This window comes from Eumetopias jubatus, unplaced genomic scaffold (genome assembly GCF_037043125.1).
Source record: "Eumetopias jubatus isolate StellerSeaLion01/CBP00866 unplaced genomic scaffold, mEumJub1_p1.0 scaffold_2, whole genome shotgun sequence".
In the NCBI taxonomy this organism is placed as follows: Eukaryota; Metazoa; Chordata; class Mammalia; order Carnivora; family Otariidae; genus Eumetopias; species Eumetopias jubatus.
In genome coordinates, this window is record NW_028274808.1 from 142083826 (window position 1) to 142106074 (window position 22249).

The 22249-nt window shown below is 38.7% G+C and overlaps 1 protein-coding gene across 1 annotated transcript; it reads left to right on the forward strand.

The window, feature by feature from the left end:
• Positions 1–1216: 1216 nt before the first annotated feature.
• CXCL10 (C-X-C motif chemokine ligand 10) lies at positions 1217–3503 on the forward strand. The gene is made up of 4 exons (XM_028100767.2): positions 1217–1326; positions 1846–1972; positions 2199–2288; positions 2702–3503. Exons 1-4 carry the CDS (start codon positions 1266–1268, stop codon positions 2718–2720), a joined length of 297 nt encoding a protein of 98 aa, XP_027956568.1. The 5' UTR covers positions 1217–1265; the 3' UTR covers positions 2721–3503.
• Positions 3504–22249: the final 18746 nt, after the last annotated feature.

Consider the following 22249-nt stretch of genomic DNA (forward strand, 5'->3'; position numbering starts at 1 on the left):
AGAGCCCTGGGGTAGAGCCCCACATGGGCTCCCTGCTCAGCTGGGAGTCGGCTTCTCCCTCTGCCCCTCCCTGCCACTCGTGCGCACTCTCCCTCTTACTCTGTCAAATAAATAAATGAAATCTTTAAAAAAAAAATTTCTTAGCCTCTGAAAGTAATTACAAAAGTTTAAGACAAATGTTGAGAAAAAGCATAGTAAGTAGATTAGATAGATAACAACCTTTGTATGACCTAACAATTTTCTTCCATATATAAAATGAAGATAACAGCGTTCCCATTTTCTTACAGGTTACTGTAGAGATAAAAAGAAAAAATATATGACATCCCTGGAACCCATAAAGGAATAAATATATTTATATTCATGACTTAATGCTGCAAATTAAAATAGATTCAAAACACAGCATAGATATACTCATTTTAAAACTGTGTTACTCAGCCATAAAAAAAAATGAAATCTTGCCATCTGCAATGGTGTGGACAGCGCTAAACGGTATTATGCTAAGCAAAATCAGTCAGAGAAAGACAAATACCATATGATTTCACTTATATGTGGAATTTAAGAAACAAAACAAATGGACATGGGGGAAAAAGAGAGGCAAAACAAGAAACAGACTCTTAACTACAGAGACTAACAAACTGAGGATTGCTAGAGGAGAGATGAGCAGGGGGGTGGGTTAAAAAGGTGATAGGGATTAAGGAGGGCACTTGTGATGAGCAGCGGGTGTTGTATGTAAGTATTGAATCAGTAAATTCTACACCTGAAACTAATATTACACTATGTTAACTAACTGGAATTTAAACAAAATCTTGAAAAAAAACTGTATTTAGGACTCTGACTTGAGGATTAAGTTGACATCTTTATTTTGCAGGAAGCAAAAGATGAGAATCAAAGTTTCATTTAAAAAGGTTCATTAAAATGTTTTTCATTAAAAAAACTTACATGCAATAAACTTCTGTTTTTCAAGAAACCATTCATATTTTGGAAAGTGAAACCTAACTCACTCTTAGTGAAAAAAGAAGGTGGAGGGAAATTCCACAACTCAGAGTCACAATAAATACTAACAATATCTTTGATTCTGCAACATGGGACTTCCCCAAGGAACAGACAGCAGGTTTTGCTGAGTCAACTATAATGTTATCCAATCAGAGTTAGAGAGGGAAAGTGCCTTTGCAAATAAATACTGCATCCTAGCCCCACACTTTCTGAGACACTCAATTGCTTAGACTTTCTGAGCCTACTGCAGAGGAACCTCCAGTCACAGCATCATGAACCAAAGTGCTGTTCTTATTTTCTGCCTTATCTTTCTGACTCTGACTGGAACTCAAGGTAAGGAACACGAAGGGATATTTAATTTGTAAGGTCAGAAATAGAACTGGGTATAAATTCTATAATAGGAAGAGTGTATTCGCAAAAGTTTTACAGCCTGCCTATAAATGAAGGGTAAATAAGCAGAGATTCCCTCTGGCCACAGAGTGTACAGTCAGAAAAGCAAATGGACTAAAACAGAGGAGGAGCAGAAGAGGAAGCGTAACAGAATACAGAAAAAATGTAAGGGAATGAGGAAAGAGAGGATGACACAGATACCTCCTTAGTCAACTCAGCTTAATTAACCATTCAAACCATTCAAGGGTATGAATTTACATTTCACAAGTTGCAATTCCATTCTTTCATATAACCAACTAATTAATCATTCAGAGCTGTGTTAAAATGGTATTATTCTTTCTCCGACGGACTCAAATGATATGGGGATATTGGTTCTGCTAAGCAGTAACCAATTCCCCTTTCAATGCCTAAATTGAAAACTGCACTAACCTCCCCTGCTCTCTGTACCTCTTTTTCCTACAGGAATACCTCTCTCTAGAACTACACGCTGTACCTGTATCAAGATTAGTGATGGATCTGTAAATCTAAAGTCCTTAGAAAAACTTGAAGTGATTCCTGCAAGTCAATCTTGTCCACGTGTTGAGATCATGTGAGTAAAATGCCGTCTGAATATCACTTCCCTAATCATAATCATATATTAAATATGTAAGCATGATCACAAAATCATTAAAAGATCTGTAATGATTCTAAGACCTCTGTATAACAAAGGGAAATATCTAGAATGAAACATAAACGTCTGATCTAAAATCTATATTTCATCTGTTTTATTGGCCCAAGACTGTTTTAAATATTTTCACCCTTTCTTACTTCTACAGTGCCACACTGAAAAAGAATGGGGAGAAAAGATGTCTGAATCCAGAGTCTAAGAAAATCAAGATTTTATTGAGAGCAATTAGCAAGGAAAGGTAGGTTTGCTGCTCTTTGCAGAACTGTTCTTTAAGAAATGTCAATTTTGGGAAGTCAGAAATATTTGCATTGAGCTTTCCTGTGGCCTTGGTTGAAGGTGTTTACCATCATGCCTGCCTCTACCTCTATTTATTTTATACTGAGATCTCATCTTGTGTGGTATTAAAGGTTAACCTACCTATCTAGAAATGTCAACCTTGTGGCAGAGCTTTGACTATTCAAGCAAAGCTACTGAATTTCCCCCAAGCCTTTCCTGGCCTTAAAAAAGCAGCCCCTGTAATCCACAATGATGATATAGCAGCAAGAAAGCTCACCAAATATTTTACCTGGGGACTCAGAATGTTCCAAGCAGAACCCAGGCTGAAGCCAAAGTTGAGTATCACACTTTTACACCTCCTTTCTTTTCTTACAGATCTAAAACATCTCCTTGAACAGAGAAGGATAATCACTGTAATACTGATAAAGACAGACCAGAAAGAGACTACCTCTGCCATCATTTCCCTGCACACAATATATGCAAGCCATTATTGTCCCTGGATTGCAGTTCTCTTAAAAGGTGACCAACCACTGTCACCAAATTAGCTGCTACTACTCCTTGAGGGAGGTGGATGGTTCATCACCCTGTCCTGGCACTATAAGCTATGCTGAGGTACTACATTTTCAGTGAATGTACCAGATCCTAGCCCTACTACTGACACTTTCCTCACCTGTCCTATCTTCTAACCATTATTAAGGGATATTTCCACCTCTGGACTTATCAGAGTTCTCAGAACTTCACAAAGTACCCATAATACAATCTCCTTTTTTAAGAAAGAACTTTACTCCACGAGCTTCTACTGCTATCCTCCCAAGGGGCCCATATTCTTCCAGTGGTTATATATATATATATATATGAAACTCCAAATACATAGAAGAACCTAGAAATACCTGAAAATGTATGTGAAAATACTATTTTTAACGAAAAGCTACATAAAATAGGATTCTTAGATATATATATTTCTTGTTTTCAGTGTTTATGGAGTAACTTCTGTAACTAAATACCACACATGACTGTGCAATGAAAAATCTTAAAATCTAGATATATACTCTGCATGTTATGTAAGACAAATATGCTGGATGTGTTTCAAAATAAAAATGCTGTGCTCTCTTGGAGATGTTAAGATAGATTATATAACTGTTAGCAGATCAAAAAAGTAATAAAATAATAACTAAAATGAAGTGTCCAGTGGGTCATTTGACTGGGACATGTATTTCATAGAAGTATCCAATGGGTAGAAGACAAATGAGTTTGAGAATTATCATATTCCTTCCAACTGCAGTATTCTGAAAGGCCCATCATACAAGACTCCTTTGGACTGATATAGCCTAACAGATTTCGCCTGAGCTTCAGACCCTCATATGGAGATGTCTCATAGACATCTGAATATCCCACAGAAACATCAAACTCCAAAATATCTCAAATTCCCCTCCTCCAGATCTAGTTCTCCTCCTATATTCGATGTCCTAGTTTAACAATACTAGCAACCACTCAGTTCCCCAAACCAGAAACCTGGGAGTAATTCTATATGCCTTCTCTCTCACCTCCCATATCCAATTAGTCACTAAGAAAATATTTGCAATGCATTTATAGTTGGCAAATTAGTAGCATCTAGAATATATAAAGAATTCCTATGAATCAAATAGGAAAGGATAAAAAACTAAATGAAAAACGGGAAATAGAAACGAAGAAAGAAGAAAATACATAATGCACAAGTTGAATATAAAAAATATTTAACATCACTAGTAATCAGGGACATCTACATTCAAATCATTTTGGGATACCACTTGACACCACCAGACTGGCAAAACTCTTTAAGGTGGACAAATGCCAAGTAACAGGAAGGTTCTACAGCAATGAGGAATACCACTCTACTGCTGGTGAAAGAGGAAATAGCTTTAACTACTTTTGAAGCCATGCTGGTACTATCTTATAAAATTTAACATGTGCACACTCTATATCCTAGTAGTTCTACTACTATAAATACACCATAGATATATTCTTGCATATGACATATGCCAGAGAAAGTTATGGCAACACTGTTTATAACAGCAAAACTCTGGACACAGTCCAAATGTCCATAAATAGAATGGAGAAATAAATTAGAGTATATTAATTCCATGGAATACAACAGTGGAAATAAAATATAACTCCATACATCAACATGGATGAATCTCAAAAATAATCTTGCACAAAAGAAGCATGTCACAGAAAAATATATGCAGCATAACTCTATGATGAAATTTTAAAACAGGCATTAAACATTGGATTTAGGAGTGAAGACATATATGATGAAAACAATAAAAAACAAAGGAATGATGTCCATTAAATTCAGGATGGTTAACTACTTCAGAAGGTGAGAAAGGAATGCAGTGAGGGAGGGACACATAGGAGGCTTCTGAATTATGGTAAAGTTCTATTTTTTAATAGATGGCAAACTTAGATGGCTAGCTTAGGTGGTGAGTACATAAGAATTTGTTCTTTAATCTGTATCTACAAATTTTAATTTTTTTGAATACATGAAAGACCACAAATACATGGAGATTAAACAACATGCTACCAATGAATGGGTCAACCAAGAAATCAAAAAAGAAATAAAAAAATAAATGGAAACAAATGAAAATACAAAGTGCAAAACCTTAGGGATGCAGCAAAAGTGGTCCTAAGAGGTAAGTATATAGCAATAGAGGCTTACCTCAAGAAGCAAGAAAAACCTCAAATAAAAATAAAAAGCCTAACCTTACACCTAAAGGAGATAGAAAAAGAACAACAAATGAAGCCTAATGTCAGTAAAAAGAAATAACAGACTAGAGCAGAAATAAATGATTATAGGAATTAAAAAAACAATAGAGAACAGATTAATGAAATAAGGAGCTGCTTCTTTGGAAAATTTAATAAAATTGATAAACCTCTAACGAGACTTATCAAAAAGAAAAGAGAAAGGACCCAAATAAAATCACAAATGAGAGAGGACAAATAACAACCAACAGAAATACAATTATAAGAAAATATTATGCAAACTGTATGCCAACACATTGGACAACCCAGAAAAAAATGTATAAATAACTAGACATCCATAAACTACCAAAACTGAAACAGGAAGAAACAAATCCATAACCTGCAAGGAAACTGAATCAGTAATCAAAAATCTCCCAACTAACAGAAGTCCAGATACCTTCATAGGCGAATTCTACAAAACATGTAAAGAAGAATACCTATTTTTCTCAAACTACCCCAAAAAAATAGAAAACAAAGGAAAACTTCCAAATTCATTCTGTAAGGCCAACAATATCCTGATACCAAAACCAAATAAAGACATCACTAAAGAGGGTACCTGGGTGGCTCAGTTCGGTAAGCATCTGCCTTCGGCTCAGGTCATGATCCCAAAGTTCAGGGATTGAGCCCTACATCAGGCTCCCTGCTCAGGAGTCTGCTTCTCCCTCTGCCCCTCACCCCGCTCTTTTGTGCACATGAGCACGCTCTCTCTCTCTCTCTAATAAATAAAATCTTTAAAAAAAAAAAAAAAAAGACATCACTAAAAAAAGAATTACAGGCCAATATCCCTGATGAACGCAGATGCAAAAATTCTCAATAAAATACTAGCAAACCAAATCCAACAATACATTAAAAAAATCATTCGACACGATCAAGTGGGACGTATTCCTGGATTGCGAGGGTGTTGCAATATTTGCAAATCAATCAGGGTGCCTGGGTGGCTCAGTCAGTTAAGCATCCAACTCTTGATCTCTGCTCAGGTCTTGATCTCAGAGTCATGGGTTCAAGCCCCACACTGGGCTCCACGCTAGGGGTGGAGCCTAATTAAAAAACAAAAAATCTGCAAATCAATCCATGTGATACACCACAAAATAAAAAGAACTATATGAACATTCTGATAGATGCAGAAAAAGCATTTGACAAAATACCTCTACTCAAGATAAAAACCCTCAACAAAGTAGAGTCAGAAGGAACATACCTTAACATAATAAAGGCCTTATATGAAAAACCCACAGCTAAGATCATCCTCCATGGGGAAAAACTAAAAGCTTTTCTTCTATGGTCAGGAACAAGACAGGGATGTCCACTCTCACCACTTTTATTCAACACAGTACTAGAAGTCCTAGCCACAGCAATCAGACAACAAAAAGAAATAAAAGGCATCCAAATTGGCAAGGAAGAAGTCAAACTTTCACTATTTGTAGATAACATAATACTCTATACCAAAAACTGGAAAGACTCCATGAAAAAACTGCTAAAATTGATACATGAATTCAGTAAAGTCACAGAATACAAAATCAACAGAAACCTGTTGCATTTTTTTTAAGATTTTATTTGAGAAGACAGAGAGCACGTGTATGCACACACGAGTATGGGGAGGGGTAGAGGGAGAGAGAGATAGAAGCAGATCCCCCACACACCCCTGAGTAAGCAGGGAGCCCTATGTGAGGCTCAGGCCCAGGACCCTGAGATCATTGACCTGAGCCGAAATCAAGAGTTGGTCTTCCAACCGACTGAGCCACCCAGGTGCTCCTGTATAGTCATGTTATAAATCTGAGAGGGAGAATCTCTTTTTTCTAGGGAAATACATGGTCCACAATGATCTTATAAACTGCAACATCATCTGAGAACACTGGCCTTAAGGATAAGGGAAAAAATGATTGTAATTGTGTCTCTTAATTTTCTTTGTCACAGTATTTAGTTATTCACTGTTCATATCTAGAACTTGATAACACCATTTTCATGACATTCAGGGGCTGGCTAAGAACCTCAATAAAGCACTAAGAATATGAAAGTAATTACTCTGGTAATTCTGAACAAGTAATTAAAGTCTGCCTGAACCTCTGTTTTCTCACCTATATAAGCAGAAATAGAAATCCTCCAGAAATGTGAGCAAAATAACTGTCAAGAGTCAGCTAAAATACTATATCTAGATAAAAGAATTATAGATGGTTTTCACTTTTTACTTTATTTTCAATATTTTCTACAAAGAATATTTTCACTAATAAGAAAAAAAATTAAGCAAATGAAAACCAACTGTCAAAGACACTAAGTGTTAATCTTAAAGGGCTAGGATTTATGTTCTCAGTGACCCTGAAGTTACCCATCTCTGAGAAAAATCTGAACTGAAGAGAGCCATATATATATACATATACATATATGTACATGTATATATATGTATGTATATGTACATGTGTATACATATGTATGTGTGTGTATATATATATATATATACCAAAACTTCTTTGTCCAATGCTAGACTATAATTTAATTGCTTGTATTAAAAAATCATTAAACCACTACTGGATATATTTCAGGTCACCAAATAATAGTATTTCATTATTAGTCTCCCTGCTTACCCTCTTGCCTGCTATCATTTATTCTCTACACAACAGCCAGGGTAGTACTTTTAAAATATAAATGAGATTATGGATCCCCTGGTCTCAGCCTTCCAATAGCATATAGTCTGTAAAGTTCTACATAATTCTCCCACCTCATTCGGATCATTCTCCCTCCCATGTTTCCATTCCAGCTATACAGCCTCCTATTGCTTCTCAAGCGCAGTAAACACATTCCCATAACTTATTCCTTCACTTTATCCAGGTCTCTACTCAAATATACCTTCTCAGAGAAAGCTTTCCTCACCAACCTATTGAAAATAGCACTACTTCTGGGCGCCTGGGTGGCTCAGTTGGTTGGGCGACTGCCTTCGGCTCGGGTCATGATCCTGGAGTCCCGGGATCGAGTCCCGCGTCGGGCTCCCTGTTCGGCGGGGAGTCTGCTTCTCCCTCTGACCCTCTTCCCTCTCGTGCTCTCTGGCTCTCATTCTCTCTCTCAAATAAATAAATAAAATCTTTAAAAAAAAAAAAAGAAAAAAAAATAGCACTACTTCTATCATTCTTGATCTATCACCATCTCTAAATATATTACATATTTTTTCATGCCTTTGTTCTTTATCCGCATAAATGTCTATGCGAGCAGAAACTGTACCTGTCTTATTTGCCACTTATTGTTGGTACCTACAAGAGTACTAGACACATAATAATGCTCAATACTCACTGAATGAATAAACAAGTTACTGGCATTTGCCATAGCTAGAATCCTTTGGAAACTAGTACTCACTCCAAGGACAGGACAACTTTCCAAAGGCCTTAGGTACTTCTTGAATCTTAGGAGAAAGTAAACTTGAAAATAAAGAGATGCTTACTAGTTTTGTTGATTCACCATACAAGCACAGAGGGAATGATGACCTTCTTCCATTACAATATGAAACATGTGCATTGGCAAACTGTTTACTGGACTATGAAAACCCCGTGGGAAGAGAATTAAGGTTTTAAGCAGGGGCGTAAATGACTTTAAAAAATAAAAATGTTTCAAAGCTAAGTTTAATGTTCTAATAGCAGCAACAGCTGTTCAGAGGAAGGGAAAATCTCTCCCACCCCAAGTTTCATCCTGAAAGATCTTTCAAAAAAAACTTGTGTTATTTTCACTTGACATAGAGAAGACCATGTTTACATGTTATACAACATTTTCCCAGGACACTCAAATCTAATTAAAGCCAGAATAGCATGGCTATCTCATTTCCTAGACTCAGATGCAGGAAACTCCCTTAGTTAACTTTAGAATGGGAAAGGGGGAGAAAACAAAAAGGGGAGTTGAAAAAAGCTTAACATCAATCTGAATTTAAGAAGAATTATAGAATCTGCAAGGCTGTTATTCCTGATTATCTTGGGACGTGCCATATTTAGGGATCAACAACTTCCCTAAAATTATAAGGAAAATTAATATACATGTATTCATAGTTTCTACTAGATTCTCAAGAGTTCTATAACCTCGACCATTAACAGTTTGCAGAGCATTCATCTCAGCCATAGGGATACCAATTTTATTACTTGAAAATACTTGGTCAGTGTGGGGATTTATTTAAGAAACCTAAACTGACCTCAAAGATCTGGGTCCTAAAGGAGACATCAATGGTTATTTCCAAGGTATTGCTAAAATTTCCAAGACCACCTGGCCTATTTTATTAATCAAAATGACATCCCCCCTTTTTACCTCTAGGACCACTGAGGCAAAAACTTCTCTGTGGTTAGAAATTAAAGACCTCCTTTAAATCATTATATGAGGTGAAAGAGAAATATGCCTAGAATATTCTCAATTGCAATTAAGTTCAACTTAATAATTACTAGGCACCTACTAACTTCAAGATCCAATGGCGCAAAGACAATCAAGACATGGTGCCTGACCTCAAAATTATAATCCAGCTGAAAAAACAAAACATATATATAAAACAAATGTCACCACCAACAAAAGATAATAAATACCAACATTCACATAAGTGGAAGTCATATGTGTAAATAAAACTGATCAAAAAAGAATTCTAATATGTTGGAAATAATAGTATTGTGTTGAATATAATTAGTAGAAATAGGTGTTAAATCAGACGACCACGTAAATATCACTAAAACCCTATAAGGATAGGGGCACCTGGGTAGCTCAGTCGTTAAGCGTCTGCCTTCGGCTCAGGTCATGATCCCAGGGTCCTGGGATTGAGCCCCGCATCAGGCTCCCTGCTCAGCAGGAAGCCAGCTTTCTCCCTCTCTCTCTGCCCCTGCTTGTGTTCCCTCTCTCGATGTCTCTCTCTCTCTGTCAAATAAATAAATATTTAAAAAAACCCTATAAGGATATAAAACAAGGTAAAGTATTAAAGATAAAATTAAACAATGCTTATATTCTTGCAATCATGAGAGTGAAATGAACAGAAATCAAAGTTATAACTTGCCTAAATGGAATAAAGGATAAAATTGAGACTAAACCATGAATATACCACTCTACACTGTGTAGGTAATAGAACTTCTCATCTTGTCAATGATATTATAAGAAAATTTCAGGGACACCTGGGTGGCTCAGTCAGTTAAGCCTTTGACCTCAGCTCAGGTCGTGATCTCGGTGTCCTGGGATCAAGCCCTGCAACGGGCTCCCCAATCAGCAGGGAGTCTGCTTCCCCTCTCCCTCTCCATCTGCCCCTCCCCCTGCTTGTCCCCCCCTTCAAATAAATAAAATTTTTTAGAAAAAAAAAAGAAAATTCCATGCAGCAATGAAGTCAACCATAAGTAGGGAGGAAATAATATGTGATCTACTTAGCTCCACCTTAGTAGTTCTAGAGAGGAGCTTGGAAGACTTCTGGGCAATCAACAAGAATAATCCTGCTAAAAGGCAAACTGAGGCACACTGAAATTGTTAAGAGTTGATCTGGGCATACATCAATTCAAACTGGGCAGCACCAAACCAAAATGGTTAGGAACACTCCATAGACAGGAGCTCAGAGAGAGGTTTTTATAGAGAACACATAGAGACAAATCAAGGAAATTATCTGATTGGCTTTTGCAACTGCCTTATTTGGGAAAGCCTCGTTGCCTGTCTGTGATTAATTGTTCTTAAGGTTCATTTTCTCAGATTCAAGTGCATTGACTCTGGCTCAGATTTTGGTTTGGTTGCATAGGCTTCCAAGCAACATCAATGTAACAACCTCCTTGTTTATTCACTTCAACAATCCATAACGAAATTTTCAATTACAAGTTATAAGAAATTATAGTAAACATATTGCTTATGAATTTAGGTCTTGAAGAGCAATTATATCTCCTGATGATGGGTAATCACTACAAATAAATGAAATTTATATGGATACATGTTGTCTCTAGTCTTGTCAATGCTCAGTCATTACCCAGAAGGAACACTAATGGGAATAGGGTAAGACAGTCAACATTATAAATGCTGAAATAAGTGTAAAATTATTCATGAAAAGGATGGATGACCTACAACTGTAGTGTATTCAGAGAAGATTTGACAAAGGAAGCAGAATGTGTAGCTGTCTGTTCAAAGTAATCTAAGTGAAACTCTTATTAAGGAGCATGCAGAACTTCAGCTTAGCCAGGGAGCAAGCATCGCAAAATCAGCATTATAGACATACACCATCCCTGTACACATGCAGATTTCTATACATAGCTTAACACACCTGTGACACTAAGATAATTATTTAGCTTGGAGAGAAAGAAGGACTGAGAAAAAAAATACTAGAAACATCAAAATCTCAAGTCACAGACCTCACACATTAAAAGTATACACTATATATATTTTTGGACTAAGTAAACAAAAACTAAATTGGAATTATACATTTTTAGTAAACAGCAATATGAGTACTAGTATCATGTCTACCTCTAACTAAATCACTCAAAAACAAAGAACAAATTACTTTCAACAAATGACACGCAAGAAACCACAAAGTCTAATTAACAAATACCACAAAACCAAAGAAAAAAGTAAAATAGAACATATCCACAATGGCAGACATCATAACATGAATTGAAAATGTTAGAGCACAATTTTCAACTGGGAGCACTACCACAATTCCTACCAGAAGTACACTGAATCTCGCAGTGAGTGGCAAATATAGTTTGAAAATGCACATTCAATTCTGTAATTTGAAAAACAATAACTATTTTTGTAACTGAGAACTACAAAAAAATAAAGCATATACAATCCTCATGACTGACAGAGTCTCAGAAAATAAGATGAAAAGGGTTTAGAATAAACTGTTATTAATGCTATACATTAGCATTTGCTACAAACATAACAGGCACATCTGAACTCAAAAGAAGTACATTTTATTTTAAATGCTTTATTTTCTTTATTAAAAAACTTTTTAACAATTACATTCATTGATTTGGAGAGAGCACACACACGTGTGTGCTCAAGATGGAGAGGGGCAGAGGAAAAGGGAGAGAGAATCTCCAGCAGACTCTGCACTGAGCACAGAGCCTGATGCGAGCCTTAATCCCATGACCCTGATCACCACCTGAGCCAGAACCAAAAGTTAGACACTTAACAGACTGAGCCACCCAGGCACCCCTTCCTTATTAAAACTGTCAGAAAATAACGTGAAACAATGAAAAAATTTATAAAGAAAAAATTCATCTCTCCTTTTATTGTAACCAATGTTGAGATCCTTCCACATCTCTCCCCCATTCACAATAACATTCTATACATACACATGTGTAGAAGTTAGGATGCTCAATGCCTAAAAAGGAAAAAGTGCAAGAGAAAGGGTCCTAAACTGCCCCCGCCTTTTTTTTAATTGTACAGGAAAAAAATGTATGAAGAACATGGTTTTATTAGGGTTCTTTCAGTTGCAAGATACAGAAACCCTACTTAAGCCAGTTTAAGCAAAAACAGGGAATTATCTTGCATGTAACTAAACTGCAGAAAGCTGGGAGAGGGGCGGTGGAGAGCCTGTGTCAGGGACAGCAGGACTGAAAAGTTCAAACATCCTCAGGTCTTTGCCTTTTTCTCCTCTCCTCTTAACTCTGCAGTCTTTCTGTCTCAAGGAAGTTAATTTAATTTTCTTGGGAAAACTGGAACCATAGCTACTTGCAACCCTAGGCATTCTTTCATAAAAGCACTTAAAAGAAATTTCCCTCCAGCTCCAATGAGAAGAAACCCTGTGGCCGCAAAGTCTGTAACCAGAAAGATTGTGGGGATGAGTGCTAGAGAGCCAAAATAACTGCAGGTCAGGAATGGCTTGAGTGAAATTAAGAGGATACCTATTTAGTGATCTGGGAAGCCTAAGTTGAGAAAATGGTTTAAGAAAGAACTACAGTTGATTGTTAACTCTGCTTTTACTACATGTATGTCCCTGAAAAAAAAAAGTGACTGAATTTTTGGACCTCACTTTCTTCATCACAAAGTTTATTATCTGCCTTTTTTTAAAGAGATTTTATTTATTTGAGAGAGAGCAAGACTGAGTTAGAGGGCACTGACGTGCACATGAGTGGAGGGGGGAGGGGCAGAGGGAAAAGGACAAGCAGACTCCTGCCGAGCAGGGAGCGTGACATGGGGCTCCATCCCAGGACCCTGGGCTCATGAACTGAGCCAAAGGCAGACACTTAACTGGCTGAGCCACCCAGACACCACTATTACCTGTTTTCTGAGCACCAAGCTTGTGGGGGGGTCAAATCAAGTGAGATGACAATGTAAATACAGGACACAGGTGTGAGATAATGTTTTATTTTAAAATCAAGTTTGATTTTTGTGGTACTAGAGTACAATACAAAAGAGGCTTTTAGTTCCCAAAAGGTAACTTTTTTCCATTGCTATTTCCTCTATTTCATGACTTGCAGATCTCCTGGGACTCTAAAAGGTAGAAAATAAGCGCATTTTCCAAAATAACACCATTTAATTCTAACTTGAAGTACCGTTGAGTGGTGAGATTAGAAGGGGATGGTTTAAGTAGGTTGTAAACATGGATATGTAGAAAAGGGAACAAAATCTTTACGTATTTCAGGTAAGAATTAAGTATATATTGCAAAGCCTGAGATGTAATGTGCTCATTTTAAGAGAAGATATACAAAAGTAACTTTTGGAATTCAACTCTGATTCAGGTCTCAAAGATAACTATCTGAAATTTACTTCAAATAAATTTTATCCTAACACACATAAGCAGGCTTTGTGTCATTCCACTTTTCTTGACCTATATTTATAGAGATATGTCAAGTCATTGGCTGACCACAGAGACAATGAAATGAAAACTTCATTAGCCACACACAACAAAGAATACCTACTTTACAAAAATACTTGGGAAAGTCACCAATGGATGGTTCCAGCAGTCAACAAGCAAAATCAACAATCCCTGAAGACTGAATCAGATTTCTAGAGTTACCACAATAGTCAATGTCCAGTTTTCAGCAACAAAAACTCACAAACCATACAATGAAACAGAAAAATACAGCCCAATCAAAGGGAAAGAAGTGACAGAAAATCATTCCTGAGGAAGCCCATTCACTGGACTTACTAGACAAAGATATTAAATCAACTGCATTAAATATGCTCAAAGAGCTAAAGGAAACCATGTACAAAGAATAGAAAGAAACTGGGAATATGATGTGTGAACAAAATGACATCAATAAATAGACACAAATTATAAAAAAGAACCAAATAGAAATTCTGGAGCTGCTAAGTAAAAAACCGAAATGAAAAATTCACTGGAGGGATTCATCAGCAGTTGTGAGCCAGCCAAAGAATCAGCAACTTGAAAATAGGACACTCAAATTATTAAGTCTGCGGAGCAGAAAGAAAAAAAATGAAGAAAAGTGAACAGAGCCTAAGGGACTTATAATACCATCAAATGAACCAATATACTCATAATGCAAGTCCCAGAAAAAAATAAAAAAGCTGAGAGAATACCTGCAAAAATAATGACAGAAAATATCCCAAATATGATGGACTACATGAATCCACACATCCAAGAAGTTCACTGAACTACAAAGAGGATAAACCCAAAGAGCCACAGGATAGCTATATGATCAAAACTCAGAGACATTCTGCCTAGCAAGATGGTGGAGGAGTAAGAGACCTAAATTTCGTCTGGTCCCAGGAATTCAGCTGAATAGGGATCAAACCATTCTGAACACCTACGAACTCAAGAGGAGATCAAAGAAAAGATTAGCAACAACTCTCTGAACAAAAAAGCGAACACTTTCTGGAAGGTAGGACTGCAGAGAAGTGAATCCGAGGTGATATTCGGGAAGAGAGCCAGTGGGAGCCTCTGTAAGCCACTACTGGCAAGTGACAAAGCAGCGGAGCACAAAAGCAGAACTTTTAGAAGTCGGCTCTGCTGAGGGACGTCGCTCCAGGGGCTAAGCAGGGGGTGGAACCCTCACGGGACAGTGTGGTCTCAGGACCCTCAGGGTCACAGAAAGACCGGGGGTGCCTGAGTGCGGCAGAGCTCCCAGGTATCAGAGCAGGGAAGCCGGCTGCAGAGACGGAGCCGAGGAGTGGGCTCTCAGCTCAGGGGTTGCCATAAACCGTAATCCGCGGCCCAGTCGGGCCACTGCTCTTCCAGCAGGGACCCAACAAGCGGCAGATCCGGGGAGACTCCCCTTCCTCCCCCGGGGAGGAGTGGCGCGGGAGCGTACCACATGGATCTGCTGGGTTTGGAGACCCCAGACGGGGTCAGGTGCCAGAAACAGAAATGTTCGGTCACAGGCCGGGTGAGCACAGAGTGCGGCCGGAGCCTGGGGAGAGAAGAGTGATTGCTTTTCTCTAGGGGCTCACTGAGGGGTGGAGACCCGAGTTCTGGCTCCTCTGGGGCAGAGATTGGGAAGCCGCCATTTTCACTCTCCTCCAAAGCTGTACTGAAAGCTTGCAGGGAACAAAAGCTCCCAAGAGCAAACCCGAGCAGATTACTTAGCCCGGACCGGCAAGGGCAGAGCAATTCTGCCTCCAGCAAAGACATCTAGGAACCACGGCAACAGGCCGTTCAGCCAGAAGATCAGCAAGAACAGCCAGCCAAGACCGAGTTTACCGATCAATGAGAACGGCACAACTCCAGCACTAGGGAAATACTACACATGGAATTCATGGCTTCCCCCCCCCCCATTCTTTAGTCTTTCAAAGTTAATTTTTTTAATTTTTTTGAATTTTTCTTTTTCCCCTTTTCAACCAACATTTTATCAATCCCTTTTTAAAAAAAAATTTTTTTTGAATGGAGGGGCGGAGCAAGATGGCGGAGGAGTAGAAGACCTGGATTTCATCTGGTCTCAGGAATTCAGCTGAATAGGGATCAAACCATTCTGAACACCTACGAACTCAACAGGAGATGGAAGAGAAGAATAGCAACAACTCTCTTAACAGAAAAGCGACCACTTACTGGAAAGTAAAACGTGCGGAGAAGTGAATTTGAGGCGATATTCGGGAGAATAGACGGCGGGGGAAGGGGCCTCCGTTGGCCGCTTCTGGCAAGTGATAGAGCCTCCCAGCACAAAAGCGGAACTTTTAGAAGTCTGCTCTGCTGAGGGACGTCGCTCCAGGGGCTAAGCGGGGGGTGGAACCCTCACGGGACAGTGTGGTCTCAGGACCCTTGGGGTCACAGAAAGACACCTGAGTGCGGCAGAGCTCCCAGGTATCAGAGCAGGGAAGCTGGCTGCAGGGACAGAGCCGAGGTGCGGGCTCTCAGCTCGGGGTTGCCATAAACCGTGATATGCGGCCCAGTGGGGCCACTGCTCCTCCAGCAGGGACCCAACAAGTGGCAGATCCAGGGAGACTCCCCTTCCTCCCCCAGAAGGAGCGGTGTAGGAACACACCACAGGGATCTGCTGGGTTTGGAGACTCCACACGGGGTCGGGTGCCAGAGACAAAAATGCTTGGTCACAGGCCAGGTGAGCACGGAGTGCGGGCGGGAACCGGGGACACGGGAGTGACTGACTGCTTTTCTCTGGGGACGCAGAGGAGCTGGGCCCAAAGTTCTCGGCTCCTCCAGGTGGAGATTGGGAGGTCACCATTTTCACTCTTGTCCTCCAAAGCTGTACGGAAAGCTTGCAGGGAACAAAAGCTCCCGAGAGCAAACCCGAGCAGACTGCTTAGCCCCAACCGGCAAGGGCGGGGCAATTCCACCTCCAGCAAAGACATTTGGGAACCACGGCAACAGGCCCCTCCCCCAGAAGATCAGCAAGAACAGCCAGCCAAGACCAAGTTTACCGATCAAGGAGAACAGGAGAACTCCAGGGCTAGGGGAATACTGCACATAGAATTCATGGCTTTTTTACCATGATTCATTAGTTTTTCAAAGTTAATTTTTTTTAACTTTTTTTAAAATTTTTCTTTTTCCCTTTTTCAACCATCTTATCAATTCCTTTTTGGAAAAAAAAACTTTTTTATTTTTCATTTGTAGTCATATTCTATCCCTTCATAGTAGATACCTTTATTTTTGGCATATATGTCGTTCTCTCTTTAAAATTTTGAGATAGTTTCTTCTAACAGATCAAAATATACCCTAAATCACTACTGTATGGCTTTGTTCTAGTCTCCTGCCTGATCACATTCTTTTTTTTTTTAAACCTTCTTCCTTCTTTTTTCAAACAACTTCTTATCAATTCCTTTTATAAAATCTTTTATAATTTTCATCTTTACAGTCATCTTCCAACCCTTCATTGTATCAACCCTTATTTTGGACATATATAAATCTTTCTTTCTTTAAAATTTTAGGAGGCACTTTCTTCTAACAGACCAAAATAAACCCAAAATCTAGTGTGTGGCACTGATCTATGCAGTAGCCTGATCATATTTGATCATATTGGTTTTTTTTGTTTTGTTCTGTTTTTGTTTGTTTTTATGTTTTTCCTCTTTCTTTTTTCTTTCTTTCCCTTTCTTTTCCCCTGGTTTCAGGTCTTTTCCGATATGTTTAGAGTATATTTGCTGGAGACGTTGTTAACCTGTTACCATTTTGTTCTCTTGTCATCTATTCTCCTCTGGACAAAATGACAAGACGAAAAAAAAAACCTAAGTAAAAAGACCAAGAGGTAGTACCGTCTGCCAGGGACCTACTCAATACAGACATTAGTATGATGTCGGACCTAGAGTTCAGAATCATGATTTTAAAGATACTAGCTGGGCTTGAAAAAAGCATAGAAGTTATTAGAGAAACCCTTCCGGGAGAAATAAAAGAACGAAAATCTAACCAAATCACAATCAAAAAGGCTATAAATGAAGTGCAATAAAAAATGGGGACACTAACTGCTAGGATAAATGAGGCAGAAGAGAGAATCAGCGATATAGAAGACCAAATGAGGGAAAATAAAGAAGCTGAGAAAAAGAGAGAAACAACTACTGGATCACGAGGGCAGAATTCAAGAGATAAGCGATACGGTAAGACGAAACATTAAAATAATTGGGATCCCAGAAGAAGAAGAAAGAGAGAGAGGGGCAGAAGGTATATTGGAGCAAATTATAGCAGAGAACTTCCCTAATGTGGGGAAGGAAAAGGCATCAAAATCCAGGAGGCACAGAGAATCCCTCTCAAAATCAATAAAAATAGGTCAACACCCCGACATCTAATAGTAAAACTTACGAGTCTCAGAGACAAAGAGAAAATCCTGAAAGCAGCTCGGGAGAAGAGACATGTAACCTACAATGGTAGAAACATTAGATTGGCAACAGACCTATCCACAGAGACCTGGCAGGTGAGAAAGGACTGGCATGATATCTTCAGAGCACTAAACGAGAAAAATACGCAGCCAAGAATACTACATCTACCTAGGCTGTCACTGAAAATTGAAGGAGAGATAAAAATCTTCCAGGACAAACAAAAACTAAAGGAATTTGCAAACACGAAACCAGCCCTCCAAGAAATATTGAAAGGGGTCCTCTAAGCAAAGAGAGACCCTAAAAGCAGCAGAGACCAGAAAGGAACACAGACAACATACAGTAACAGTCACCTTATGGGCAATACAATGGCACTAAATTCATACCTTTCAACAGTTACCCTGAATGTAAATGGGCTAAATGCCCCAATCAAAAGACACAGGCTATCAGATTGGATTAAAAAACAAGACCCATCGATATGTTGTCTGCAAGAGACTCATTTTAGACTCAAAGACACCCCCAGATTGAAAGTGAGGGGGTTGAAAACCATTTACCATGCTAATGGACACCAAAAGAAAGCTGGGGTGGCAATCCTTATTATCAGACAAATTAGATTTTAAAACAAAAACTGTAATAAGAGACGAGGAAGGACACTATATCCTACTTAAAGGGTCTATCCAACAAGAAGATCTAACAATTGTAAATATCTATGCCCCTAACAGAGGAGCAACCAATTATATAAGGCAATTAATAACAAAAGCAAAGAAACACATTGACAACAATACAGTAATAGTGGGGGACTTTAACACCCCCCTGACTGAAATGGACAGATCATCTAAGCAAAAGATCAACAAGAAAATAAAGACTTTAAATGACACACTGGACCAAATGGACTTCACAGACATATTCAGAACATTCCATCCCAAAGCAACGGAATACACATTCTTCTCTAGTGCCCATACAACATTCTCCAGAATAGATCACATCCTAGGTCACAAATCAGGTCTCAACCGGTACCAAAAGACTGGGATTATTCCCTGCATATTTTCAGACCACAGTGCTTTGAAACTAGAACTCAATCACAAGAGGAAAGTCGGAAAGAACTCAAATACATGGAGGCTAAAGAGCATCCTACTAAGGAATGAATGGGTCAACCAGGAAATTAAAGAAGAATTAAAAAAATTCATGGAAACCAATGAAAATGAAAACACAACTGTTCAAAACCTTTGGGATACAGCAAAGGCAGTCCTAAGAGAAAAGTATATAGCAATACAAGCCTTTCTCAAGAAACAAGAAAGGTCTCAAATACACAACCTAACCCTACACCTAAAGGAGCTAGAAAGTGTTCTCTCTCTCGCTGTGTCTCTCTGTCAAATAAATAAACAAAATCTTAAAAAAAAAAAAGGAGCTAGAGAAAAAACAGCAAATAAAGCCTAAACCCAGCAGGAGAAGAGAAATAATAAAAGATCAGAGCAGAAATCAATGAACTAGAAACCAAAAGAACAGTAGAACAGATCAACGAAACTAGGAGCTGGTTCTTTGAAAGAATTAACAAGACTGATAAACCCCTAGCCAGACTTATCAAAAAGAAAAGAGAAATGACCCAAATCAACAAAATCATGAATGAAAGAGGAGAGATCACAACCAACACCAAAGACATACAAACAATTATAAGAACATATTATGAGCAACTATATGCCAGCAAATTAGATAACCTGGAAGAAATGGATGTGTTCCTAGAGATGTATCAACTACGAAAATTGAACCAGGAAGAAAGAAAACCTGAACAGACCTATAGCCACTAAGGAAATTGAAGCAGTCATCAAAAATCTCCCAACAAACAAAAGCCCAGGGCCAGATGGCTTCCCAGGGGAATTCTACCAAGCATTTAAAGAAGAATTAATACCTATTCTCCTGAAACTGTTCCAAAAAATAGAAATGGAAGGGAAACTTCCAAACTCATTTTATGAGGCCACCATTACCTTGATCCCAAAACCAGACAAAGACCCCATCAAAAAGGAGAATTACAGACCAATATCCTTGAGGAACATGGATGCAAAAATTCTCACCAAAATACTAGCCAATAGGATCCAACAGTACATTAAAAGGATTATTCACCATGACCAAGTGGGATTTATCCCTGGGCTGCAAGGTTGGTTCAACATCCTCAAATCAATCAACGTGATACAATATATTAACAAAAGAAAGAACAAGAATCATATGATCCTCTCAGTAGATGCAGAAAAAGCATTTGACAAAGTACAGCATCCTTTCTTCATCAAAACTCTTCAGAGTATTAGGAATAGAGGATACATACCTCAATATCATAAAAGCCATCTAGGAAAAACCTACAGCGAATATCATTCTCAATGGGGAAAAGCTGAGAGCTTTCCCCCTAAGGTCAGGAATGCGGCAGGGATGTCCACTCTCACCACTGCTATTCAACATAGTATTAGAAGTCCTAGCCACAGCAATCAGACAACAAAAAGAAATCAAAGGCATCCAAATCGGCAAAGAGGAAGTCAAACTCTCACTGTCTGTAGATGATATGATACTGTATGTGGAAAACCCAAAAGACTCCACCCCAAAACTGCTAGAACTCATACAGGAATTCAATAAAGTGGCAGAATATAAAATCGATGCAGAGAAATCAGTGGCATTCCTATACACCAACAAGACAGAAGAGAGACAAATTAAGGAGTCAATCCCATTTACAACTGCACCCAAAACCATAAGATACCTAGCAATAAATCTAACCAAAGAGGCAAAGGATCTGTACTCAGAAAACTATAAAATACTCATGAAAGAAATTGAGGAAGACACAAAGAAATGGAAAAATGTTCCATGCTCATGGATTGGAAGAACAAACATTGTGAAGATGTCAATGCTACCTAGAGCAATCTACACATTCAACGCAATCCCCACCAAAATACCATCCACTTTTTTCAAAGAAACGGAACAAATAATCCTAAAATTTGTATGGAACCAGAAGAGACCCGGAAAAGCCAGAGGAATGTTGAAAAAGAAAAGCAAAGCTGGCGGCATCACAATTCCGGACCCAGCTCTATTACAAAGCTGTCATCATCAGAACAGTATGGTACTGGCACAAAAACAGACACACAGATCACTGGAACAGACTAGAGAGCCCAGAAATGGACCCTCAACTCTATGGTCAACTCATCTTTGACAAAGCAGGAAAGAATGTCCAATGGAAAAAAGACAGTCTCTTCAACAAATGGTGTTGGGAAAATTGGACAGCCACATGCAGAAGAATGAAACTGGACCATTTCCTTACACCACACACAAAAATAGACTCCAAATGGTTGAAAGACCTAAACGTGAGACAGGAGTCCATCAAAATCCTAAAGGAGAACACAGGCAGCAACCTCTTCGACCTCAGCCACAACAACTTCTTCCTAGAAATATCGCCAAAAGGGAAGCAAGGGCAAAAATGAACTATTGGGATTTCATCAAGATAAAAAGCTTTTGCACAGCAAAAGAAACAGTCCACAAAACCAAAAGACAACTGACAGAATGGGAGAAAATATTTGCAAATGACATATCAGATAAAGGGCTAGTATCCAAAATCTATAAAGAACTTATCAAACTCAACACCCAAAGAACAAATAATCCAATCAAGAAATGGGCAGAAGACATGAACAGACATTTTTCCAAAGAAGACATCCAAATGGCCAACGACACATGAAAAAGTGTTCAACATCACTTGGCATCAGGGAAATCGAAATCAAAACCTCAGTGAGATACCACCTCACACCAGTCAGAATGGCTAAAGTTAACAAGTCAGGAAATGACAGGTGTTGGTGGGGATGTGGAGAAAGGGGAACCCTTCTACACTATTGGTGCGAATGCAAGCTGGTGCAGCCACTCTGGAAAACAGTATGGAGGATCCTCAAAAAGTTGAAAATAGAGCTACCATACGATCCAGCAATTGCACTGGGTATTTACCCTAAAGATACAAATGTAGGAATCCAAAGGGGTACGTGCATCCCGATG

What these genes read in the sequence shown, in the direction of transcription:
- CXCL10 (XM_028100767.2), top strand. Translation starts at nt 1,266, where the DNA reads ATGAACCAAAGTGCTGTTCTTATTTTCTGCCTTATCTTTCTGACTCTG. An exon ending in GACTCTGACTGGAACTCAAG is followed by an intron (nt 1,327 to 1,845) that starts GTAAGGAACACG and finishes TTTTTCCTACAG; the next exon opens with GAATACCTCTCTCTAGAACT. An exon ending in TGTCCACGTGTTGAGATCAT is followed by an intron (nt 1,973 to 2,198) that starts GTGAGTAAAATG and finishes TTACTTCTACAG; the next exon opens with TGCCACACTGAAAAAGAATG.